A 27,259-nucleotide genomic window follows, 5' to 3' on the forward strand; every position below is an offset into this window, starting at 1 on the left:
TAGGCTCCTAATGAAGTTTTCCAGGACTGTGAGTAGTCTAGCTGGAGGGGTAGAATTAGAATTCCAGAGACTTGCTGATCAGACTGGGAGAATTTGTAACTGGCTAGAGTTGTTGGACTTGGAGCTACAGAGTTTGTTGTTTGCCTTATTTAAATCCTGTATTGGTTAAATATTTCTTTGCTATGCCCAATGCCATCTTTTGCAGTGTGAATGTTTATATGTGCATTATGGTTTTTTTGGTATTATGGCTCAGTTAAAAGACCTTGGACTATGGGAAACCATCATTAGGATTGATAAAACTATGGGGACTTTTAAAGTTGTTCTGAATACATTACATTTTACATCATGGATAGTTATCAGTTAATGGGGGCCAGGGGCAGAATGTAATCATTTGATTCAGATGTTCCCCATAAATTGAGGTGTTCTGAATGCTGGATTCCCAGCTGATGGAGATTTGGGAATTAATGCCTCCTGGAGGCAGTGTATTGTTGGGGTGAGGTTATATAGCCAGTTTTCCCTTGGCAGTTTTGGTCCCACTCTCATGTTGCTATTCTCTATCTGATGTTGGTCAGGAGGTGATGTCCACCCTCTGCTTATGCCATCATTTTCCCCTGCCATCCTGGAGCTTCCACTTAAGTCGTTAAGCCAGAATAAATCCTTTTTTTTTCTTTTCCCAAAAGCCACTCTTGGTCAGGTGATTTCTGCCAGCAATGTGAATGTGACTGCAACTGGTTCATAGAGTGGAATTGGTTGATATTGGTTCTTAAATTACTTTTCTTCTTACAGGTTCTCTAGACTTCACATTTATAAGAATTCAGGGAGGGGGCTGGAGAGATGGCTTAGCGGTTAAGTGCTTGCCTGTGAAGCCTAAGGACACCGGTTCAAGTCTCAATTTCCCAGGACCCATGTTAGCCAGGTGCACAAGGGGGTGCACGCGTCTGGAGTTTGTTTGCAGTGGCTGGAGGCCCTGGCGCACCCATTCTCTCTCTTCTCTCTCTGCCTCTTTCTCACTCTGTCACTCTCAAATAAATAAATAAAAGTTTAAAAAAAAGAATTCAGGGAGGGTATTTGGTTTAGAGAGTTGAAAATGGGTAAGGTAGAGTGAGCATTCCAGAGACTGGAAGAAGTGCAATCTGTGAAATGAAAAGGCAGATTTAGTGTCTGAGTAATAATGGCCTCATAAAATGAGGCGCAACAGTATTTTTCTGTTTTCTGGAAAAGATTATATAATATTAGCATCAGTTCTTATTTAATTTAATTAATTAGTTAAATTTTGGGGGGTGGAGAGAAAGGTCATGCCAGGGCCTCTAGTCACTGCAATAAACTCCAGATGCAATTGCCACCTTGTACATCTGCTTATGCGGATACTGGGCAATCGAACCTGGGTCCTTAGGCTTTGCAGGCAAGCGACTTAACTGCTAAGCCATATCTGCAGCCTTAATTCTTATTTAAATACCTGGTAGCATTCTCCAGTGAAACAATCTTTCTTCCAATATGAATACATTTTATTTCTTCCCATACATACAAATTCATAATTCAGCTGTTTTTTGGTTTTTCGAGGTAGCAGCTTGCTCTAGCCCAGGCTGACCTGGAATTTACTATGTAGTCTCAGGCTGACATTGAACTCACAACAATCCTACTACCTCAGCCTCCCAAGTGTTGGTTTTAAAGGCATGCACCACCACACCTAGCCCATCTTGTTGGTTTTTCTAGGTAGGGTTTCACTCTAGCTCAGGCTGACCTGTAATTCACTGTGTAGTCTCAGGGTGGCCTCGAACTCACAGTGATCCTCCTACCTCTGCCTCCCAAGTGCCACCAAGCTTTTTTAAATATTTAATTAATTTATTTTTATTTCCATAACTGTAGACAATAACCCATGGTAATTCCCTCTCTTACCCCACTTTTCCCCTTTGAAACTCCACTCTCCATCAGGTCTTCGCCCCCTCTCAGTCAGTCTCTCTTTTATTTTATTTTTTTTATAGTAAAAAAAAAAAAAGGTGTATTTAGAATTAACCAGCTGGATCCAGTTTAGATGATCCCAATTTTTTTGGCAACATCCAAAGCATCATAATCGGGAGCCAGCCAAACATAGGCCTTCTTCTCTCCATCAGGCCTGATCAGGGTGTTGACTTTGGCCACATCAATGTCATAGTTTCTTCACAGCATGTTTGATCTGGTGCTTGTTAGCCTTGGCGTCCACAATGAGCACCAGGGTGGTGTTGTCTTCTATCTTCTTCATGGCCGACTCGGTCAGGGGGAACTTGATGATGGCACAGTGGTCAAGCTTGTTTCTCCTGTGGGCACTCTGAGGGTATTTAGGCTGCCTCCGGAGGTGCAGTGTCTTGCTTGGGTCGTCAAAAAATGGGTGACATGCAGATCTTTTCTTTTTGTGGCTGTGGACACCTTTCTTTCTGCACAGCCTTCTTGGCTTTCAGAGCCTTCACTTTGGCTTCAGCTTTGGGAGGGGCAGGAGCTTCCTTCACTTTCGGCGCCATCTTGGCGAAAAGCCTCTCTTATATTTTGATGTCATGATCTTTTCCTATTATGATGGTCTTGTGTAGGTAATGTCAAGCACTGTGAGGTCGTGGATATACTGGCCATTTTGTGTCTGAATGAGTGCACTGTAAGGAATCCTACCCATCCTTTGGCTCTTGTCTGCCACCTCTACCACAATGGACCCTGAGCCTTTGGAAGATGTGATAGAGATATTGCAGTGCTGAGCACTCCTCTGTCACTTCTTCTCAGCACCATGGCGCCTTCTGAGTCATCCTAAGGTCACTGCCATCTGAAAAGTGAAGCTTCTCTAACCAAAAGTGAGACATCAGCAGTTTTTCTTGTAGGGACCTAAAAGATGGGCATTGAAACTTTTATTATGTGGTAAAATATAGTTCTAGTAAGTAATTATAACAACTTCCTTTAGAGTAAACAAGACTTGATTGGGCCAAAGTAGTTAGCACAGAAGGAGTCAAGGCCCACATCACTGACTTCATTTGCATTCAATATTGAGTAAATTGTCAGTTTGGTAGAGGAAATAGTCCTTTCTAGACAGCAGCATTATGGAACTGTATTAATTCATGTTTTATGAGAGTCCTACTTTCCTAATGTATGGGCTAAAATAGATACAGGTCATGTGGTAAATTTGTGCTCATATCTAATGTCCACCACCTGAAATTATGGTGTGGTGTAATTATTGGAATGAAGTATATACATATATATATATATATATATATATATATGTATATATATATATATAAAAACAAAACAAAACAAAAATATATATATATATATATATATATATATATTTTTTTTTTTTTTTTTTTTGTTTTGTTTTTTCAAGGTAGGTTCTCGCTGTAGCTCCTGGTTGACCTGGAATTCACTAGTCTCAGCAATCCTCCTACCTCTGCTGGAATTAAAGGCCTGTACCACCATGCCAGTTAATGCTTTTCATGCCATGTCATAAACACAGTATTTGTATAGTGGACTCAAATAAACTAAGGAAATGAAATGTTTCTCAGGTATGGGGCTCTTTTAGAGGATCTCAAATGGTAAAAGGATCACTATCCATATAAAGCCGAACATAACATACTAGTGAGGAATGTTTTCTAGACCTTACTATCTGGAGGATTACAATGTAATGCTTATCTATTGTTTATGTTGGCTTTCTTTCTACATTTTAGTGTGGAAATTGGTGAAAGTGTACGTGGAGAAGATGTCTACATTGTTCAGAGTGGTTGTGGTGAAATAAATGACAATTTAATGGAACTTTTGATCATGATTAATGCCTGCAAGATTGCTTCAGCCAGCCGGGTTACTGCAGTCATCCCATGCTTCCCATATGCCAGACAGGATAAGAAGGATAAGGTAGGAATGGACTTTTTAAAAATATTCTTTGTGTTTTATTTGCAAGAGTGAGAGAGAATTAATTGGCATGCCACGACTAACCACTGCAGATTAACTCCAGATGCATGTACCACCATGTGCATCTCACATGGGACCTAGAAACGTAGCCGGGCTCCTCCCCGGGCAGGTAGTGCTGTGGAAGGACCAGGCCTGCTGGTTCCTAAGGAGGAAGATGAGTGTCGGACGACTCAGAAACCTCTCCTAGCCACTGGAGAAAAACCACACTGAGTCGGGAGTCTTGTGGAAGCAGGAACTCACTTTATTGCTATGAGCAGTTACCTATATTATGTTGGGGAGGAAGGCGGGGATTTTGGGGGGGGGGAGGTAAGGGCCAATAGTAAATTGTAACTATTGAAATGGTAATTACAGTTGCCACGTAGCAGGCAAGAAGTAGCAAGCCAGAAGCCATTAGGCGTCTTGCTGAGACCTAGCTGGCCAGAGACAGGTGGCCAACTTTAGCTAGGCTCAGGAAGTTCCACTAGGCCTCACGCCTGGGCCTTTCAGGGCCCAACAGAACCTAAGTCCTTAGTCTTCACAGACAAGTACCTTAACCTCTAAGATATCTCTCCAGCCCTGGAATGGAGGTTTTTGTTGTTTTGTTTTTAATCCATTTTAGAGTTAATGCTATCCAGTGAAGCTATACTCCCAGTCCAAGTAAAGATCTTTTCTTTATCTCCTTCCTTCCTTCCTTCCTTCCTTCCTTCCTTCTTTCCTTCCTTCCTTCCTTCCTTCCTTCCTTCCTTCCTTCCTTCCTTCCTTCCTCTTTTTCTTTTTCTTTTTCTTTTTCTTTTTCTTTCTCTTTCTCTTTCTCTTTCTCTTTTTCTTTTTCTTTTTCTTTTTTGTTTTTTTGAGGTAGGATCTCGTTCTAGCCCAGGCAGACCTGGAATTCACTGTGTATTCTCAGGGTAGCCTCAAACTCACAGTGATCCTCCTACCACTGCCTCCTGAGTTGCTGGGATTAAAGGTGTGTGCCACCACACCTGGCCAGAATTTTTTTTTAAAATAGAGGAAGGAAGAACATTACTCAAAATCAGAGTCAACAGGGCAGTTTTAAAATCACATTTCCAAGCCAGGCGTGGTGGCACATGCCTTTAATCCCAGCCCTAGGGAGGCAGAGGTAGGGGGATCGCTGTGAGTTCGAGGCCACCCTGAGACTCCATAGTGAATACCAGGTCAGCCTGGGCTAGAGTGAAACCCTACCTCAAAAATCAAAAAAATAAATAAAATAAAATCATATTTCCTTAGGTATTACTCTAAGTTCAAAGCAAGAGGCATATAACTGGTTTCTATAAAGCAGTATGCTTATGTTATATTTTATTCAAATCATATATAATTTTCAGTTATCTCATTGGTATTTTAAAATTGTCTTTAAGACTAAGCACCAATCCCATGTAGCAGGATGAGAGAGAGGGAGAAAGTGTGTTTGTGTGTGTTACTGGGGATTGAATTTTTGGCCCCACAATGGCTATAAACAAGTACTGTATCACAGATCTGTATCCCAGGTCCTCTCTTAAAAAGGTATGGTCTCACAAATTGCCTATGCTGCTCACTGTAGCCCAGGCAGACCTTGGATTTATGATCTTTCTACCTTTGCTTCCCCAGTAATTGGGATTATAAGCCTGCACAGCCAGGTCTAGCACATGGTTGGTTGGTTGGTTGTTTGCTTGTTTTAATTTTTATTTGTTTGGGGGAGAAAGACGTGTGCGTGGGCACATGCACGTGTGTGTGTGTGTGTGTGTGTGTGTGTGTAGTGGAATGTGAATGAGTATGCCAAGGCCTTCTAGCTGCTGCAAACAAACTCCAGGCACATTTACCACTTTGTGCATCTGGCTTTACATGGGTACTAGGGAATCAAACCTGAGTCCTATGGCTTTGCAACAAGCACCTTAACTGCTAAACCATCCTTCCAGCCAAAACACTTTTTTTTTTTAACTTGAGAGAGAGAGAGTGGTAGAGAGAATTAGGGCCTTCAGCCATTGCAAACAAACCCTACATGCATGTGCCCCCTAGTGCACATGTGCAACATTGTGCACTTGCATCACTGTGTGTCTGTCTTATGTGGGACCTGGAGATTGGAGCACCAGTTCTTAGGCTTTTAAGCAAGTGATATAACTGATAACTGATATTTCTCCAGCCCCAAGTACATTTTTTTGCACAGAATTCTATTTTAATTCCATATACACAGTCAAAATTGCTAATGACAATGTTTTTTTTTATAACATGTTTATAAAAATAAATAGTATATGGCTTGTATGTCCAAAACTGAAAAGGTGTGGTCCAGAATGCAAAGATGTTCATGTTAGTAAAATACATTCATATCACATCTTTACAAGGCAAATAGTGCCACAATCACTGTGTGTAAAAAGGCCACTGAATATATTTGAACAAGTTTGCTGACTCTGATAGAAAGACAGAAATGAGATCTTGGTGCTTTATTTTCTTCCTGTTATGTAACAAAGTCAGCTATCACCAAATGCTCAGAATGACTACTCAAATATTTCTCAGTTAATGGCAACTTATAAAGGTAGAATTTCTGTTAATTTATTGTATAAAGTTAGACGTTAGCCAAATAATAAACTGAGTGATTTCCAAAGTATCTTTAGTGATCTACTTACGATTCTACTGTCCATTTATGAAATATTTCCTACATCTCTACTCATTTTTAAAAGCCTTATTTAGAAATACCAGACCATTTTAATAACTACCTAAACAATACTTTTTTTTTACAGGGTTCCTTAAAAATTCATCAACTTGACATAACCTCCAAATTCCAGGCCTGTAAACCATTATTCAATTCTCAAGTCTTCTTTTTCACATATTCTACTTTGCTAAAATGAACTCCTACCTACAACTATGAACAAGAACATCTTACTTAAAATAGTAATCTCATTAATTAGAATTAGATGAACCATTGTACAATTTTAATCTTAAAAATTGCTATGGGATCTACCTTCCAAGCTTGTTAATCAGTCAACAAAGATTAACAAAATATATAATTTCCATCTAACTTTAGAGCACGGTCATTTGGAACAAATGTTAACAGCTATACCACAGACAAATATACCTACCTACCCATCCCCTTCTGACTAAAGTCAATGCCAAGCACATTTTTTTTCAAGCACTTTTTTTTTCAAGCACATTTTTTTTTTTTTAAATTTTTTTTGTTTATTTTTATTTTTTTATTTGAGAGCGACAGACACAGAGAGAAAGACAGATAGAGGGAGAGAGAGAGAATGGGCGCGCCAGGGCTTCCAGCCTCTGCAAACGAACTCCAGACGCGTGCGCCCCCTTGTGCATCTGGCTAACGTGGGACCTGGGGAACCGAGCCTCGAACCAGGGTCCTTAGGCTTCACAGGCAAGCGCTTAACCGCTAAGCCATCTCTCCAGCCCTCAAGCACATTTCTTTAACATGTGGTACATGCCTGTACTTCATTTACTCAGAACACCAACTAGAGAATCACTTGAGCCCAGGATTTTGAGGCTAGCCTGGGCTATATAGCAAAGACTTCACCTAAAAGAAACAGAATTATAGGTCCATCCTCTCAGAGTGTCATAAGATCTGAGTCCTAGTTATGACTCCTTTGTAAAACTTAAAAATCTTTCATGTGAATACTTAGTCTCATATAGCTCATGTATATATTGTATTAGAACATGGAGGCATGCACAGAAAATTTTATATGTCTGTTGTAATTAATGTCTAGTTTTTACATTGGATAAATGGAAAGGGCCAATATCTTTTATTATGATCAAGGATGGAAAAGACAGATGACGGGAAAGCTGACCTGATGAGTCAGATAATCAGTTAGCATTTAATTTGTGATGTAATTTATAAAATAAACAATTACAAATCTATAGTAGAGCTTTATGGTTTCTTTTTTCAAGGTGAGGTCTTTCTTTACTGTAGCCCAAACTAACCTGGAACTCACTCTTTAGTCCCCAGCTGATCTTGAACTCATAGCACTCCTCCTATCTCAGCCTCTCATGTGTTGGGACTAATGATGTATATAACCACACCCAACTATAATAAAACTTAAAAAAATCTTTAGACTTTGACATGTTAGATAGTGTATAGATTTTATCAACATATATAAGTAAAATAATAAAATTATTTTTAAAGGTATGTGGGTGCTGAGCTTAGGCTGAAAATAGTACATTAAGACAACTAATAGAAAGCTAAAGCCAGGCTTGGTGGTTCACCTGTTTAATCTTAGCATTCAGGAGGCTGAATTAGGAGAGTTACCATGAGTTTGAGGCCAGTTTGGGCTACAGAGTTAGTTCTAGGTTAGCCTGGGCTAGAGTGAGGCCTTGCTTCAATATAACAAAGCAAATAAAAACTCAGTCAGACATGGTGTTGTACACCTGTAATCCCAGCACTCAAGTGACTGGAGTAAGAGGATTAAGGTTTGTAAGCCAGTCTGGACCACATAGCAACACCCTGTCAAAAATAGATAAGAGATGATCTACTCAAGTCAAAATGGCCACATCTCTTTCCTTGAACTTCCTGGTAGCACAGTGTCTTAAACTGAGGTGTTTTTTCAATAAATGTTTTTCAAGTAAATGAATTATTTTTCACATTGGCTCTTTCTTTTTTTCTTTCCTCTTTATTCAGAGTCGTGCTCCAATCTCAGCCAAGCTTGTTGCAAATATGCTGTCTGTAGCAGGTGCAGATCATATTATCACCATGGACCTACATGCTTCTCAAATTCAGGTATCAGTGTAAGCTAAATATTATTGGTTATAGACTTGGAAGAAAAGCTAGGTGTGGTGGTGCATATTTATTTAGCTATTCTGGAAGTTAAAGGCAGAGGTGGAAGCTCAAGACCATTGTGAGTAAGATAGCAAGAACCTGTTTAAAAAACAACAAAAACGCATTTTGCTAGGGAGAGTGTCTGGTATTGTGGGAAGGGCGCAGGCTTTGGAATCTGACCTTGTCTAAATACTGGTACTCAGTAGCTTGGGCAGGTTATTTATTGTTGAGTATAAAATAACAATTTCATAGAGTAATGCCTAGCTGATAACATGCTTATTAAATGGTAGCTATTATCGTCATCAGTATTCTTTCCCTTGAATATTCACAACCTTAACTTTAGAGCCCAAAATAACAGAACGTACTTTTTCATATAAACCTAGAACAAGAAACAAGTAGAATACCACATTTATTTTATACCTTTTTTTTTTTTTTTTTTTTTTTTGGTTTTTTAAGGTAGGGTTTCATTCTAGCCCAGGCTGGCCTGGAATTCACTATGGAGTCTCAGGGTGGCCTTGAACTCACAGTGATCCTCCTACCTCCACCTCTTAAGTGCTGGGATTAAAGGCATGCACCACCATGTCTGGCTATTTTATACTATTAAAAGGATTTCAATTAGGTATGGTGACACATACTTTAAATTTCCTTGCTTTGAAGGCTGTGGCAGGAAAATTCTGGGTTGCAAACCAGCTGGGGCTTGAGTGAGAGATCATCTTAAATTAATAAATAACAATTAAAATATTGTCATTTGAATCTTTGACAATGCAATGAGGTGCATATGACTGAGGATTATGCCCATTTATAGAAAACTTAAGTGAGAAATATAACTAGTTTGTGTCAACTAGAATTAGAATACAGTTCTCCCAACTTCTAGGTTTTTAAAATATTTATTTATTTATTGACTGGAGAAAGAGGGAGACAGAGTGAATGGGTACACTAGGGTCTCCAGCCACTGCAAAAGAACTTCAGACACATGTGCCACTATCTGCATCTGGCTTACATTGGTAGTGGGGAAAAGAACCTGGATGGTTAGACTTTGCTGGCAAGCGCCATAACTGCTAAGCCATCTCTCCAGCCCCTTACTTTTAGGTTTTTAAATTTGTATTTTATTTTATTTGCAAGCAGAAAGAGAAGAGAGACAGACACAGAGAGAAAATGGGCACGTCAGAGCCTCCGGTTGTTGAAATGTACTCTAGATACATGAACCACTTTGTGTGTCTGGCTTTTTTACACGGGTACTGGGGAATCAAACCCAGGTTATTTAGCCATTGCAGACAAGTGCCTTAAGTGCTGAGCCATCTCTCCAGCCCTAGTTTTTCCTGTATGACCACTAATTATAAATATCTTCCCAGTTTATATGCCATACTATGTTTAGCTGCTTTACCAATTGGGCAAGCACAATTCTGAATACCCTAAAATAGTTTGCACATTGGCTAGGCAGTTTCTAGGTTCTTGGAAGAACTTAACTATTCTTCACAAGGGCTCATTCATATTCCTTTGAGTTAGCAAAGGTCTTATATTGCTGATCACTCTCAGACAAGATTTGAGGAAGCCATTTTTACAATTGCCACTGTGGACACACTTTCCCATTAGATTGAATAATATAGTAAAGTATTCTCTATAAGTTGCTACTTTATGTTAGCCCTTTGTAAATAAAAGAGATGGAAAATGAAGCCAAACTAATCCATCTTCTTTCTCTAGGGCTTTTTTGATATCCCAGTGGACAATTTATATGCAGAGCCAGCTGTCTTAAAGTGGATTAGGGAGAATATCTCTGAATGGAGGAATTGCACTATTGTCTCACCTGATGCTGGTGGAGCCAAGAGGTAAGCTTGAAGTTACTGTTGTCCCTAATGTACTGCCAAAAATCTTTCATGTTTTTTTTTCCTTTTCTTTTCTTTTCTTTTTTTTTTTTTTTTTTTTTTGGTTTCTTGAGGTAGGGTTTCACCCTGGCCCAGGCTGACCTGGAATTAACTATGTAGTCTCAGGGTGGCCTCGAACTCACGGCGATCCTCCTACCTCTGCCTCCCGAGTGCTGGGATTATTAAAATGTGTGCCACCATGCCCAGCCTAAAATTCTTTCAGATTTTTGTATCACAAAGTGAAGTTTTCCTGAAGTGACAGTTTTTAAGTGCTTCAGAATGTATATACCAGTGACTGGGACTACTTTGGATATAGTTAAGCCTCTTTTTCACGGACTAATTATTTAAATAGAAGATAAGGTAGAAAGGAGACCTGAATAGTCATGACATTGAGGACTTGACTGTCTCATTAGTGACTTGGCACTGCAGAGCTAACAACACTGCTATAAATCTAGTCGGAAGGGTAAGAAATTTGGTTGTAATGAATGACAGCTTCTCTTGAGCCCCATATTAGTAGATAAGTAAGTTTTACATACATCTTGTAAAGCTGTTTAATTCGACCATTAGATCCTTGGGCTTAAATATTAAGCAGGAAGGAAAATAAAGTGTGAAATATATTTTTTGGATAGGATATATATTATTATCACTTTTTTTCATGTTTGGGCTCATTTTAGCTTAGGCTAACCTAGTACTCACTCTAGTTCCAGGTTGGCCTTAAACTTATAGCCATCCTACAACCTCAGGCTCTCAAGGGCTGAGACTAAAAGTGTGTGCTGCCATGCTGGGGTTGTTGGGGTTGCCAGTTACAGTATATTACATCTTACATTGTGCAGACAAAGAACCCTAGAACTTCTTACTGGATTACCTGCTAGTTGTACATACAATAGCATGACACATGTTTATATGGAAATGATCTGAAGAGCTTCAAAACACAGATGATTGGGAAAAGCTAAGTCGGAATTTTGAAAAACTATTCAAATCTTCAATCACTTTAACAGCCTAATTTTTGTAACTTCAGTGGAACTGAGAATTTTAGTTATGTTTTCCAGAAAGATGCATGATTTGATGAACCCTTGTAATAGCTAGTTACCATCTATAATATGAGTGACAGAGCAAAATATCCCTTACTAGTAATTGTCATATTTGTCTTGTTAGGTATTATCTTTACATCTTCCCAGAGGACTTAAAAAATAGTACTCATTTGAAATAATTAACCAGGATTTCTTTGATGTTGAGTTGAAGACTACTTTCCACAGATGACTTACTGATCTTTATCAATTTTTTCACTATAATTGCTTTTTAGTGATGGAGTATTTTCCAAATGAGGGCTTTCACTACTGTCTTGGCAGGATTTGGGGGCTAGGATAGATTCTTGTGTGATTGTTAATTGTAGTTTGCACAGTAGTTCTCCACTGAAGGGTGTATAGGTAACTTTTCTAGTCCTTTTCTGTTTTATTGGTGACTGAGTGCTTTGGCCAATGAAAGTGGAACAGTTTGAGATCATGCACTCGCTTTGGATATAAGCATTATAAGTAAATTGGTTGCCTCTCAGCTGTTAGGTACCTAAGCCATAGTAATGGAAGGCACAGGTTGTGGCTTTTATAACCTTAATATATGATCACAGGTTCTCTTCTCTACAGCAAAAACTCCAGTATGTGCCCAGAGTCACAAGGGAATCAGAACATAATTCTATAGTTTGATAAGTGATGCATTTAAAAACATAAAATGAAAAGTACTGGCCTTTTCTTTGTACTTGACAAAGGTAGCAGAGTGCAACATTGATTGGCATACATGTCACAAGGACAGCTGGTTATTTTATACCCAATAGATTTTTTGCTTGAGTGAATTATGTGGTTCTTTCTTACCAAACAGATTTGTCTTCTGTCCCTTCTTTTGGCATGGTTTGTATTGTCTAACAAAGGGGAGGAAATAAATTTTTGGGTTTGGAGAGAGTTTGGGCTACACAATGAGATGTCTACTTTATCTTGTTAATTAGTATAACTTTTTCTAGCATTTGTAAAAGGAACTCCCAAGCTTGGTGACCAGGTATAGTTGATGCTTACAAATGGTGGTTGCTTCAGTACCATCATGGGACTGATAAGGACACAGATACAGAAATGGTGGGCACTGTTCCACTCCTGTCAGCTTCAGGTTCACATCTTACCACATCTACAGTCACATGTTGTTTGTGAGGAAAATTTTGGGACAATATAAGCACTTTCCATTTGCTAATAAGTCTTCTCTCCCTTCTGCTGACAGTCTATGTGACTAATGTATCTTAGCAGCCATTGCTTCCCAGGACTGGTGAGGGTATCTGTCTATCCCCTACCCAGAACAAATGATTATATCTCAGTTGTCTATCCCCTACCCAGACCAATGATTATGTCTCAGTTTGAGTAATACATTCCTAAATTACCATTAGTATTGTATATATATGAATGCATAAAGACCAGTTTGTGATATTTGCCTTTGAGATGTCAACCAGTGAGAGTTGCTTGCTTCCAGCCCTGGGAACTGTTTGAGTTTCACAGGGTATTCTCCTCTAGAAAATAATTCCATTTTTCTGTGTGTAAATGTGGTACTAGGGGGGTAGAACCCAGGCTCTCATGCATGCTAGGCAAGCTCTCTACTTGACTTACCTCCATGACCAGTCTTCTGCATTAGAAGCCACATATACCTGTATTTAACTTAACTTTGGACATCCCTATATTTCAGAGTGACCTCCATTGCAGACCGGTTGAATGTGGACTTTGCCTTGATTCACAAGGAACGGAAGAAGGCCAATGAAGTGGACCGTATGGTGCTAGTGGGAGACGTGAAGGATCGGGTGGCTATCCTTGTGGATGACATGGCCGACACTTGTGGTACAATCTGCCATGCTGCTGACAAGTGAGTAAAGAGTTGAGGTGGCACTGGCAGTCAAGTAAAGAGCAAACAGCTGCTTCCTTCAGCCTGCTGATTGTTTGTGGAAAAGAATTGAAGGAATAAGTATCTTTGTGAGATCTTCATCATGATAGGCATTTATTATGGATAAAAATAAATTAATATTTTGTTTGTTATTTTCAAGGTAAGGTCTCACTCTAGCCCAGGCTGACCTGGCAATCACTCTGTAGTCCCAGGCTGTCCTTAAGCTCACAGTGATCCTCCTATTTCTGCCTCCCAAGTGCTGGAGTTAAAGGTGTGTGGCACCACACCTGGCCTGAGTATTTCTTTTTTTCAAAAAAAAATTTTTTTTTTTAGTTCTTATGTGCTTCTTTTATGTACACTATTCCCATTATTGCCATAGTAAATTGAAATTATCACAAGTTGAAAATCTATTGCATACAACTAACCTTCTGAATGTAACTTAATAACACAGTTCACTATGGAGTATCAGTTATTTCCCCTTTTGTTCACATGACTGGCCAAGAAATGTAGTGAGACACTGAACTGAAACTTTTATCCGTTATTAGGAAATATCTACATTCCACATAACTTCTGCTGAATGCATAGTGCTTTTGTGCCTCCTTGGAGCCCAAAAATTATAAGCTGAAGCATAGTCAAAACAATGTCTTGGGCTGGAGAGATGGCTTGGTGTTTAAGACGCTTGCCTGTGAAACCTCAATTCTCCAGATCCCACGTTAGCCAGATGCACAAAGATGCCGTAAGGACAAGGTTGCCCATGTCCATTAGCTGGTACAAGCATCTGGAGTTCCGATTGTAGTGGCTGAGGCCCTGGTGTGCCAATTCTCTTTCTACAAAAAACAATGTCTATACAACAAAATGTTTATGTGTACCTTTTATGTATACAATGTGATGGCATTAATTTAGTATTATGCATCTCTCACCATTTCCAATTTTTTTTCATTGTCCAGACTATTCTGCTTATAATAGCTTTTTGTTTTGATGAACTAAGATGGTTCTCCATAAATCTGAGCAGACCAAAGTGTATTCTCTCTCTCTCTCTCTCTCTCTCTCTCTCTGGTTTTTTGAGGTAGGGTCTCACTTTAGCCCAGGCTGACGTGGAATTCACTCTGTTCTCAAGGTGGCCTTGAATTCACAGTGATCCTCCTATCTCTGCATCCTGAGTGCTGGGATTAAAGGTGTGTGCCACCACGCCTGGCTCTGTATTCTCAAATTTTACCTGAGGTACTCTTTGCTCTCTGTTGTAGCTTCTACTTTTGTTTGTTTTTGATAGGGGATCTTTCTATGTAGCTTAAGCTGAATCACACTCACCGTGTATCTCAGGTAGGCCTTGATCTCACAGCAGTCCTCCTGTTTTAGCCTCTCAAGTGCTGGGATTACAAGCATGTGCCACCACACCCCACTTTAGCTGCTACTTTTATTCATAATATTTGTCATCTTTTGCTTGCATGAGACTACATTGCTTTCATTATCTCCCCAGTTTGTATTTCACCTTACACTTACACTGGGCAATCTTCTGAAACTATGACTAGATGCCATTATTGCTCTCCTATGGAATCTTAAATGGTTTTTCATTGCTTGCAGTCAAATCCAGGAATGATTTGTTTGCTTTGTTTTGTTATTTTTTTTTAAATTTTTTATTTATTTATTTGAGAGCGACAGACACAGAGAGAAAGACAGATAGAGGGAGAGAGAGAATGGGCGCGCCAGGGCTGCCAGCCTCTGCAAACGAACTCCAGACACGTGCGCCCCCCTTGTGCATCTGGCTAACGTGGGACCTGGGGAACCGAGCCTCAAACCGGGGTCCTTAGGCTTCACAGGCAAGCGCTTAACTGCTAAGCCATCTCTCCAGCCCTGTTTTGTTATTTTTTAGAGGGTTTTGCCATATATCCAATGCTAACCTGGAACTTAGGATCTTCCTGCCTCAGCACCCTGAGCATTAAGATCATAGGCTATGTTATCACTCTTGCCTCTTAATGTCTTTTTAAAAAATTTATTAGAGAGAAAGACAGAGAGGGAGAGAGAATGAGCATGCTGAGGCCTCCAGCTACTGCAAACAAACTGCAGGTGCAAGCACCTCCTTGTGCATCTGGCTTACAGAGACTCTGGCAAATTATACCTGGGTCCTTAGGCTTTGCCGGCAAGCACCTTAACCACTAAGCCTTCTCTCCAGCCCTGTGATGTCTTTTAAAACTCCTGAGTATCTTTAATTAATGGATGCTAAAATTTTGTTTGATGCTAGGCGGATTTTGGCTAGGATCTTTAAGTTTACATTTATAAAAGCTATGTCATCCTGAATATTAATTAATGCTGTATTACTAGTTGGTGCAATAAATCAACACCCTGAAATTTCAGTAGCTCAACATGATAGTTTCATTTTCATCAGTTGATATGCCCAAATGCAAATAGTCCTGGTTAGACTAGTGTTGAAGGACCTAGACTCTTTTAGTCTTATGATACTGTACCTGTAATATGATTTCCAAGATTACCTTGGAAGACATTTCTATAAGTTCTGCCAAGAAGTGGCTAAGTGCTTATTTCTCTCCTTGATGTGAACAGAAATATGCCCTCCAAAAATTCTTAAGTTCTAGACCAAGATTTGATGACTTTGTAGATGATCTTTAGGAACTATTTAGGTTTAAATGAGGTAGTGAGATCATGACAGAAGTAGCCCTCTGGTAAGAAATAAGTTTACACTTATGCCCCCCCCCCCAGTCTCTGGTATTTTGTTATAACAGATTAGTATTCTTCCTAACTCAGATTCTGTAGTTACATGCCAACATTAGTCTGTTTGTTTGTTTTTCAAGGTAGTGTTTCACTAGCCCAGGCTGCCTGTGGCCTCAAACACACAGCGATCCTCCTACCTCTGCCCCTGAGTGCCGGGATTAAAGGTGTGTGCCACCAGCTCCCACATTAATATTTATTAACTCTTTTTTTCCTCTAGACTTCTCTCAGCTGGAGCTACCAGAGTTTATGCTATCTTGACTCATGGCATCTTTTCTGGCCCCGCCATTTCTCGCATCAACAATGCATGCTTTGAAGCAGTAGTAGTCACTAATACCATACCTCAGGAGGATAAGATGAAGCATTGCTCCAAAATACAGGTGAGATAAGACTCTTCCTTGGGTGTTTGGGAGGTAGTTACTTAGGCTAAACTAGGTATCTCAATACTTCAGCTTACCTTTTCTTGCTTGCTTGCTATTGTTGATTGTGGTACTCAGGATAGAACCCAGGGCCTAGCTGAAGCATTCTACCACCGAGACACTTCTACAGCCTTCCTTTTTTTTTTTTTTTTGTATTGGGGATAGGACTCAGGACTTTGTACTCCTGGCATTTTTGTTATTTATTATTTTGAGTTAGGGTCTCACCATTATCTAGGCAATCTTGGAACACAGTCTACAAAGTGAATTTGAGATCTCCTATCTCAACCTCCTGAGTAGTTGTGATTATAAGCCTGCATTGCCAGGCCTGGCTTCCTTGCTCGTTTGTTTTTTTGAAATAGGGCCCACTTAGTAGCCTAGAGTTAGCCTCAAACTCAACTTTCTGAGTACTGAAATTATAGGCATGTCCTTAAGGGCTTGTCCTATCACCACTGTTTTAACCTAAATCAAGGGTTATTCCTCATTGTTAGTATCCTCTTTCCTCAGTGGTTATAGTAAATACTTTGAAGGTAGCTGAGTGTAGGATCCATTCCAAGTAAGGATACTTTCCAGGCTGCTCATTTGCCTGTCTTCAAATGGGCCAGTGAGCTCTGTCTAAGCAAACTAACTGGTACAATTCTTGCCTTTCTAGGTGATCGACATCTCCATGATCCTTGCAGAAGCCATCAGGAGAACTCACAACGGGGAATCTGTTTCCTACCTGTTTAGCCATGTTCCTTTATAATAGAGTAACTTATAAAGCTTTTTAAAAAAATAAGTCAACCCCGCCCCTTGTTTTTTTTTCCCCCTTGGTATTTGATGACAGTTTCATCAGAAGCCCAGCTTGCTCCAGTGTAGTATTTGTTTTATATATATATCCCATACACATATCGGGTATAATAGAACTGATTCTGTATTGGAGAATGAAATTTACTGCTGGGACTTCCTATGTGTATTCAGGTTTCCTTGGTTATTTAATGAGCCTTGCAGCTTCAACTAGAGTTCAACTGCTGCAAGATGTGCATATTTTTTGAGAGTGTTCTGTTAGTCGCTTTGAGTGTGTTTGGCATAGAACAACTAGCAACAAAGCTAATGTGTGACAAGTTCGCTAAGGTCTGTGCTACACTACAGCAAGAGCCCTGGGCAACCTCAGAGTCCCAATAGTTGAGCGCCCTGTAAAGCTGCGGCAGGTAGCTCGCTCAGTGCAGCTATTGTTTATTGGGAGGAAGAAGCCTGGCTCACCATCATCTGCTTGACTATGTAGCTTGGATTTTTTTTTTGTACCTATTCCTTTCTGTTTGGCTTTATCTTCAGCCATCTAGACATTTTCCTGGCCAAGTATCTTCTCTGGCCCAAATGCCCATTGTACTGTAGTCTTCTATGAGGCCGACTATTTCCTGCTATGTAACTGCTAGTATTTCATATTAGATACCTGCTGTAGTATAATCTTCCTTAGCCTACTACCACTGTAGTAGCAGGTTTTAGGTGGTGTCATAGTGCCTTTTGATTAATTTAAGTATTTAAATTTCATCTTCCTTGGATCCGTATTGTGTCTCAAACTAAGTTTTCTGTTAAAGTTTGATGTCATACTCTCTTGTAGAATGTACTTAATAAAGTGTTATGTGTGCAACATAGGGTCTGTATCATGTCTACTGATTCTCTGCTAAGGGTTTCACTTAGATTGCTCGCTGTCCAGTGGTAGCTCTTATATCTGCTTCCAAATTATTTTAGCTACTTTTCAGTAGAAAACAAGGCAGAAGTTACACAAGTTGGTATCTGGGATTTACTGAGAATTATATATAATTGAATTTTGTGCAGTGTGCCTGGATTATAGGATGGAAAATATCTGCTGGGTCTCTGCAATTTACTTCCGGATTCCCAAATTCCTATTTAACCAATTTTACCAAATGAGTTGACTTCACCAGTGTTTTGACATTTAATTTCAGCCTTTCTAAGTAACCCTTTGAGAAGGTAAGCATGCAGAATTTTTTGATTTCTTTGCACATTATCAAATAAGAATACACTTTGTTTCCCTTTGGCAGTCTCCATGATTCTAGAGTTCAGTGGGAAATACTTTTTTTTTTTTTTTCTTTTGGTTTTTCGAGGTAGAGTTTCAATCTAGTCCAGGTGAACCTGAAATTTGCGATGTAGCCTCAAACTCATGGTGTTCCTCCTACCTCTACCTCCTGAGTGCTATTTATTTATTGGAGAGAGAGAAAGAGAGAATGGATATACCAGGGCCTCCAGCCACTGCAAACAAACTCCAGATTCATGTGCCACCATGTGCATCACACTTAAGTGGGTCTGGGGGAATCGAACGTGGGTTCTTTGGTTTTGTAGGCAAGAACATTAACCACTAAGCAATATCTCCAGTGTTTTTTTTTTTTTTTGAGGTAATGTCTCTGGCTCAGGCTGGCCTTGAACTCAACAGGGATCCTCCTCCCTCTGTTTCCTGTGCTCTGAGTTTAGAGTTAAGGGCATGTACTGCCACGCTCAGCTCCAGCTCAATTTTTTTTCACACGGTAATTATACTTTTTTTCTCAATTTTTGTTAACATTTTCCATGATTATAAAATGTATCCCATGGTAATACCCTCCCTCCCCCCTCTTTCCCCTTTGAAATTCCATTCTCTATCATATCCCCTCCCCATCTCAATCAGTCTCTCTTTTATTTTGATGTCTTGGTCTTTTCCTTCTCTTATGATGGTCTTGTGTAGGTAGTGTCAGGCATTATGAGGTCATGGATATCCAGGCCATTTTATGTCTGGAGGGAGCACATTGTACGGAGTCCTACCCTTCCTTTGGCTCTTACATTCTTTCTGCCACCTCTTCCACATTAGACCCTGAGCCTTGGAAGGTGTGATCGAGATGTTATGTTACTCAGTACTCCAGTAACTTCTTTCCAGCACTATGCTACCCAAAATGAGAGTAGCATTAATATAAGGGTATAATTATTAAGAGAAGTGCTTACTGGGCAGTTTGATAAGCATAGTATATACATGTTTCCAGATATCAGCAGATGTTATACCCCTAGGGCTCATGACTACTCCTGTTTTAAGTTTTCTGTAACAGGGATGTGTTTCCCCCCCCATGGAGCAGGCCTCCAGTCCAATTTCCAGCTCAATTTTGAAGCCAGGATTTTCTTTTGTTTATTTCAATTTTCTTTTGTGGAATGGTGGGGTGGATGACATTTGACACAAATGAATCAAAAGGAACAAAAGAAAACTATAGATTCTTTTGCTTTGGAAGAAGCTAATAGAGCACTGATATGACATTTGTTAATTATGCTGTTTACTGAAGGGTTGGATCAGTAGGTTAAGGGTTGTTCATTTCAGAATACAGTAAGGCACTTATCCTCAGGAGACTGTACTCAAGACCCCTAGCAGTAAATATAAAATTACAGATATTACAGAATCCTATTATATAATAGACTTTTTTCATATAGGTGTATATATAGATATATACACACACACTTACATACATATACATACATACATACATATATACACACATATGCATTTCTTTTGCTTTCATTTTTAGAGGCAGTGTCTAATTCTAGGCTAGGCTGACTGGGAAGTCACTCTGTGTCTCAGGATGGCTTTGAACTCATGGTGATCCTCCTACCTCATATACCACCATGCCTGTCTTATATACCTGTATATAGTAAGTTCATTTATAAATAGGGCACTATAAAAATCACAGAATTGAACAACGTACATTAATAAAATTGCTAGCATCACTACTCTTGTTCCTGGGGGCCATTGTTAAGTAATTTGGAAGTATGATTCAGGTGTTTCCCATAAAACTAGGTGTTCTTGGGCTGGAGAGATGGCTTAGAGGTTAAGACGCTTGCCTGCAAAGCCAAAGGACCAAGGTTCCACTACCCAGGACCCACACAAGCCAGATGCACAAAGGGGTGCATGTATTTGAAGTTTGTTTGCAGTGGCTAGAGGTCCTGGTGCACCCATTCTCTCACTGTCTCTACCGCCTTTTTCTGTATCTCTCTCTCTCAAATAAATAAATAAAAATGAAAATATTCTACACAAGACCCTCATAATAGGAGAAAAAGATGACATCAAATTAAAAGAGACTAATGGAGAGAGGGGAGGGATATGACAGATCAGAGTTTTGAAGGGGAAAGTGGGGGAGGGGAGAGAAATACCATGGTTTGTTGTCTATAAGTATAGAAGTTGTCAATCATAGATATATATATATATATATACACACACACACATGTAATATTTTTTTAAGTTAGGTGTTATGAATGATAGGTTCCCAGGTGATGGAGATTTGGATTTGGGAATTAATGCCTCCTAAGGGAATGTATTGTTGGGCACAGGCTTATGATTATAGCCAGTTTCCCTTTGCCAGTATTTGACACACTCTCCTGTTCACCTGATGTTGGCCAGGAGGTGACATCCACCCTCTGCTCTTACCATCGTTTTCCCTGCCATCATGTAGCTTCTTCTCGAGTCTCTAAGCCAAAATAAACCTTTTTTTTTTTTTTTTTTTTTTACCAAAAGCTACTTTTTTGGGTGATTTCTGCCAGCAGTGTGAACCTGACTACAACAGTATAGTTGGTAACAAGGAGTGGGATTGCTGCTAGACTCCTGACTGTGTATCTTTGGCCTTTTGGAGTTGATTTTCAAGAGGAATGTAGAAGGATTTGAAACCTTGGCCTAAAAGACGACTTGCTGTGCTGTAAGTACAACTTGATGGACTATCTGGTCAGAGCTGAAAGACCTGAATGCGGTAAGAACTATGGACTGTGTGGTTTGGCTTATGAGAGTGAGAAAGAGCTTTGTTTGGACTGTGCTAGAATCAGTTTTTGTGAGAGGATTGCTGTTATGCCCACGACTTGAGAATTCATGCAGGGTTGCTTTGTGTAGAAATGGACTGGTATGATTACAGGGCTATGGCACAGAAATGAAATATTTGTGCTGAAACTTCTGCCCATTCAACTGCAATTATATGAGATTACAACCTTTGAGATTGGGCCAGCTGACCTGCATTGGGGCAACAGGAAGAATGTAGATTTTTTTGAAGGGGACTGAATGCTCAAAGAATGTCCTATTCTTCAAAGTCTGCTTTATTCCCCCCTGGATCAACAAACTCACCCTACCTGGTATTGTGGAGTATAAGAAATGCAAAAAGAGAGGGTCATTTAATTTTCAACATGGTCTTGTGTTTTGGAAATGGCCATGGGCAATGTGAAGCAGATTTACTGGTTGCCTGTATGATGATCCCATGGGGCCATGAGAATGAAGTGTGGATTCCAGTGGGGACCCAGTGGAGATGTCAGGACCACGAGATGGCTGCTAAGGAAAGCCGCCAACCTCGGATGAAATTTTCCAGGAATATGAGTAGCATAGCTCGAGGGATGGAAATGGAACTCCAAAGACTTGTTGCTGGTTAGAATTATTGGACTTGGAGATTTGTCACTGACTGGGTTGTCAGACTTGGAGCTACAAAGTTTGATGATTGTCCTTTGTAAATCTTGTATTGGTTCAATATTTCTTTGCTACGCCCAACACCATCTTTTGCAGTAAGTTGTTTTTCTGTGCCATTATGGGTTTTTTTTTTTGCCATTATGTTTTTTTGAGGTTTATTTTTTGGTATTATGGCTCAGTTAAAAGACCTTGGATTATGGAGATGTTTGAACATCACTGGGATTGATAGGACTATGGAGACTTTTGAAGTTGGACTGAATGCATTGCATTTAAAATTTTTTTGTTGTTTATTTTATTTGAGAGTGACAGACGGAGAGAAAGAGGCAGAGAGAGAGAGAGAGAATGGGCGTGCCAGGGCCTCTAGCCACTGCAAACAAACTCCAGATGCGTGCGCCCTCTTGTGCATCTGGTTAACATGGGTCCTGGGGAATCGAGCCTTGAACCAGTGTCTTAGGCTTCACAGGCAAGTGCTTAACCGCTAAGCCATCTCTCCATCCCCTGCATTGCATTTTAAATCATGTATGTTTACCAGCTTATCCGGGCCAGGAGCAGAATGTGGTGGTTTGATTCTTATGTCCCCCATAAACTTAGATGTTCTGAATGTTAGATTTCCAGGTAATGGAGATTTTAGAGTTATCACCTTCTGGAGGCAGTGTATTGTTGGGTTGGGCTTATGGGTATTATAGCCAGTTTCCCCTTGCCAGTGTTTGGCACACTCCTGTTCATGTTGTCCACCTGATGTTGGCCAGGAGGTGATGTCCACCCTCTGCTCATGCCATTGTTTTTCCTCTTCCATCATGGAGCTTTCCCTTGAGTCTGTAAGCCAAATTAAACCTTTGTTTTCCAGCAAGCTGCTCTTGGTTGGGTGATTTCTGCCAGTAATGTGAACCTGACTACAAGTAATAAAGATCAGATAACAAGATAATTACAGCTAGCGGGCTTACAAAGGCTAACAAAAGGATGCATTATGCCTCAGGCAAGACAGTGAAAGAGCATGAGATCTCATCATAGTATCCAGAACACTACACAATTTAAAACTTAAACTTAAGAATTGTTTGATTTCTGAGATGTTTTATTTCATATTTTTGGCTTATAGTTGACCACAAAAAACTGAAACCATGGAAACAGGATAAGGGAGAGTTTTTTTCCCCCTCAGATGTAAGGTTTTATTCTAGTTCAAGCTGACCTTGATCTCACAACAATCTTCCTACTTCTGCCTACCAATGGTGGGATTAAAGATGTCTTTCACCACACCTGACAATTACTACATTTTGACAAGAGTTGGAATATGGTACTCTAATTCAATTACTAAGTTGAGATTTTTAGCTGCTTCAGGAGAGAGCATCAATTTCCAACTTGGATTCTTATACCGAGAGGAAGGTGATCCCCTGTGACAGTGTCATATGCATCTTTTCTTACACTGAGAGCAACCTTGGATGGTGAATTTTTTTCAAAGTTTTATTAACAACTTCCATGATTATAAAAAATTTCCCATGGTAATACCTTCCTTCCCCCCATTCTTCCCTTTGAAACTCCATTCTCAATCACATCCCCTCCCCATCTCAGTCAGTCTCTCTTTTATTTTGATTTCATGATCTTTTCCTCCTCTTATGATGGTCTTGCATAGGTAGTGTCAGGCACTGTGAGGTCATGGATATCCAGGCCGTTTTGTGTCTGGGGGGAGCAGGTTATAAGGAGTCCTACCCTTCCTTTGGCTCTTATATTCTTTCTGCCACCTCTTCTGCATTAGACCCTGAGCCTTGGAAGGTGTGATAGAGATTACAGTACTGAGACCCTGCCCCAATGAGTGACAGAAGAGGAGACAAAGGTACTATATATCAGGAAGCAACAAATGATAACTTCAAAATACAGCTTATTTAAGAATGGCAAATCTGACCATCCATCAGATTTAACACATAATTTATCTTGACATGAAAGCTGCAGTAGCACTTCTGAAACATGCCTATATACCAGGCTTTTGTGGTAGCTACTGATGTGATGTAAACCCAGTTACATTTTGGGATGGCTTTGGTCTCAGCTATGCTGCATGCCCACTTGGGTCCCTCTTTGCTGCACTGTGGGCTCAGGTAGGCTGGCTGGGTTGGTGGGTCACTGATCTGATAGCCTGTTCTGGGTGCTGTGTAGGTGCATTCCCTGCCCCAGGTCTCTGGTGCTTGCTGGCACTTGCGCTGGTGGTGGGGGGAGGGAAGTTGTAGATAGTGACTGGAATTCACCATAGTCTCTTAGTATTTTGAAGTTTAAGTCTCTCCAATGTTCATCACTATCTGAAACGAGAAGTTTCTCCAACCAAAGTAAGAGTAGTGTTAATATATGGACATAAACTTAAATACTTAGGACAGTTTTGTGGGCATAATTTATCTATTTAGCCAAACAACAGCAGTAGTTTCCTCCCCATACCCATATGGTTTATGAGCCCCCTAAGCCTATATGAGCCGGTTCTTTTTTGTTCTCCAAGGTAGGGTCTCACTCTAGCTCAGGCTGATCTGGAATTCACTATGTAGTCTCAGTATGGCCTTGATCCTCCTACTTCTGCCTCCTGAGTGCTGGGATTAAAGGAGTGTACCACCACACCCAGCTTCCAAGTTCCTTTTTTGAGTAAACAAAGGGAAGGCTTATTGACAGGACTATTTCATGAGGGAAAAGGTTGGCTTTTGGTGTATTTGTGGGTGCTTATGCATGTGGAGGCCACAGCCATGGATATTTTTCCGTAGGAATATTGTCCACTATTTTCTGGAGACAGGATCTCCCATTAGTTTGGGGCTTGACAATTAGGCTAGACTGGCTGGCCATTGAATCCCAGAGATCCTCCTGTCTCCACCTCCTCAGCACTTGGAGTACAGGCATGATCCACCACACACGGCTTTTTTAAATATTTTATTTTTATTTATTTATTAGACAAAGAAAGGAGAGAGTGAAAGAGAGAGAATGGGCATGTGAGGGCCTCCAGCCACTGCAAACGAACTCTAGACACATGTGCCCCCTTGTGCATCTGGCTAATGTGGGTCCTGGGGAATTGAATCTGGGTCCTTTGGCTTTGCAAGCAAATGCCTTAACCACTATGCCATCCCTCCAGCACAACTTTTAAAAATTTATTTTTTATATAAATTATGACAGATTATACTCTTATTCCTTTGCCTCAACTCCCATCATCCTGAGGGTTCTTCTCAGTGAAGATATGGTATCCACTATGAGCTCATGAAGGCCTGTCCCTGTGGGATAGCAGGGGGCCTTTGGCCTCTATCCTCAGGATATTCCTATCTACTCTGTGGCTCTTACAATCTTTCCATGCCTTCTTCCATAATGTTCCCTGAGCCTGGTTTGTTGGCAGTCTGATTTTGTGTTGACATCTCTGTAGACTCTGGATTTCTGCTTTGATAGTTTTTTGGTTTAAGAAAACCATACAAAGCATTCCTTTTATTTTAAAAAATAAAACAATGTACATATTATGTAATACATATGCACATACATGCACACAAGCAAAACCATATCACCTTACCAATCTGGTTTCATGTCTCATGGTATAAGCTGTCTTCTTGTCATCTATAAAATAAAGTATATTCGCCAAACAAGAGTGAAAGTGTTGGGCATAGGGAGGGCCCTGGGTTAAAGCAAACCTAAGCTGTCTGACATGAAGGCCCCATGTTATGGAGAGGTTGCAGCAGCCTGAAACGTTGGTCATATCTTGGTGGCCCAACCGGGAGGGGAGCTCCTCCCCCTATTCTCAGGGGTTGCAGTGAGCCAGGACCCTAACCCCCATTCTTAGGGGGTCGCAATGAGGCTGGAGCTGGACAAAATCTCAGATCCTGAGATTAGCAGGAAGTAAGGGCACTCTCTCCAAGCATGGAATACCTGGACATTCAGATAAGACTTAGGCTTTGCCCATAACCCTGTGGCCTTTGGCCAGTTGCCTAGGAATCTCCTTATATGGTATCTGCCAGCACCTTTGCAAAGCCCTTTCCCCTGCACCATTGCCTATATGCTGGAATGAATGTCTGCATATGCTAATTAGGCATCAGCAAGCAACCTTGTACATCCAATCCCTGTAACTGCTTTTAAACCCATTTCCCTGACAATAAACAAGAGCTGTTCACCAAAACTGTCTCCTGAAAGTGACTCTCACCTTTGGGTGGGACCATGGCCTGCCCTGGAGGGAGGACCCAGGGACCTACATAAGAGCAGCTTGGATTAAAGGGGGTATGCAAATTTATTTGAGAGATTTTTTTTGGTATGCAAGCCCACTCTTCTCCAGAGAGCACTTGAAGATTCCCTTTGAAATCTGAATTTCCAGATCATGGGATTCTGACTTGATTTCCAGTACCAGATATAAGTTCTCTCCCATTGAGCAGGCTTATATCTAATCAGAGAACAGTTGGTTATCCATAGAGGCTGCATATCACTATTGCACAAGTGTGTACTTCTTTGACCATCTGGTTGATTTCATAGTCTGCAGGGTCCCCTGCTTATTCATGCCATTGGCGATTGCTTTCCTTCAACAGCTCCCATAGGACTTGCCAGCACTATGAGGGAGAGCCAGGTGTAGGTGGGAGCTAGTTTCTGCTTTCGGTTCCAGCATGGTATATCCAATGTCCTGTGACTGCAGCCTGTGATGTCTTCAGCAATAGGGTCTGTGGCAGTTTGAATAGATGGCTCCCAGTATAGTCAGTGTTTTATTACCTTGTAGTGTGGATCTGCAGCCACCTGGCTGGAGGAGGCTTTACTGTGTGGGTCTTAAGGTGTGGTGGTGGGTTTGAGATTTCAGTGTAAAAATATGCAAAGTGCCTGGATCTCCTGAAATGTGCTGTGTGGCTTTTGGCCTGTGGCTTGTGACTTCTGTTTCTCTCCTTGAACCTGTAAAATGCAGGGTAGCTCCTTCTCCCATTATGGAACTTCCCCTGTATCTGTAAACTTCAACCAATATCCCTTCCTACATAACTGCCTGGTTTGGAAGTTCATCTCAGCGAACCTGAAGCTCTCTGCTACAGGGTCTTACCTTTTAGCTCTGTCAGGTAATCAAGTGTTTTGGCAATGACCTACATTATTTTGGGGACCTCATGGGATTCCCTAGCCAATAGCTCATCATGTGAGTGGACAACCCAATTTTGGGCCTGGGATTTGCCAGCCAGAGTGCATGGTTTTAAGGTTAGGCTTTTTCCAGCTTCTTTTTGGTTTTTTGAGGTAGGGTCTCACTCTAGCCCAGGCTGACCTGGAATTCACTATGTAGTCTCAGGGTGGCCTC

The 27,259-nt window shown here is 40.5% G+C and overlaps 1 protein-coding gene across 1 annotated transcript in view; it reads left to right on the top strand.

Annotated features, from left to right (window-relative positions):
* The window catches only part of Prps1 (phosphoribosyl pyrophosphate synthetase 1), a 30,125-nt gene extending 11,938 nt beyond the window's left edge, over positions 1 to 18,187 (top strand). The window contains exons 2-7 of the mRNA XM_004659152.3: positions 3,678 to 3,861; positions 8,510 to 8,608; positions 10,349 to 10,473; positions 13,225 to 13,398; positions 16,358 to 16,517; positions 17,206 to 18,187. Coding sequence (XP_004659209.1) covers positions 3,678 to 3,861; positions 8,510 to 8,608; positions 10,349 to 10,473; positions 13,225 to 13,398; positions 16,358 to 16,517; positions 17,206 to 17,298 — 835 coding nt within the window. The 3' untranslated portion in view covers positions 17,299 to 18,187. The remainder of the gene's footprint in view (positions 1 to 3,677; positions 3,862 to 8,509; positions 8,609 to 10,348; positions 10,474 to 13,224; positions 13,399 to 16,357; positions 16,518 to 17,205) is intronic.
* The last annotated feature ends 9,072 nt before the right edge of the window (positions 18,188 to 27,259 follow it).

The sequence above is a fragment of the Jaculus jaculus genome, chromosome X, assembly GCF_020740685.1.
Source record: "Jaculus jaculus isolate mJacJac1 chromosome X, mJacJac1.mat.Y.cur, whole genome shotgun sequence".
NCBI lineage: Eukaryota > Metazoa > Chordata > Mammalia > Rodentia > Dipodidae > Jaculus > Jaculus jaculus.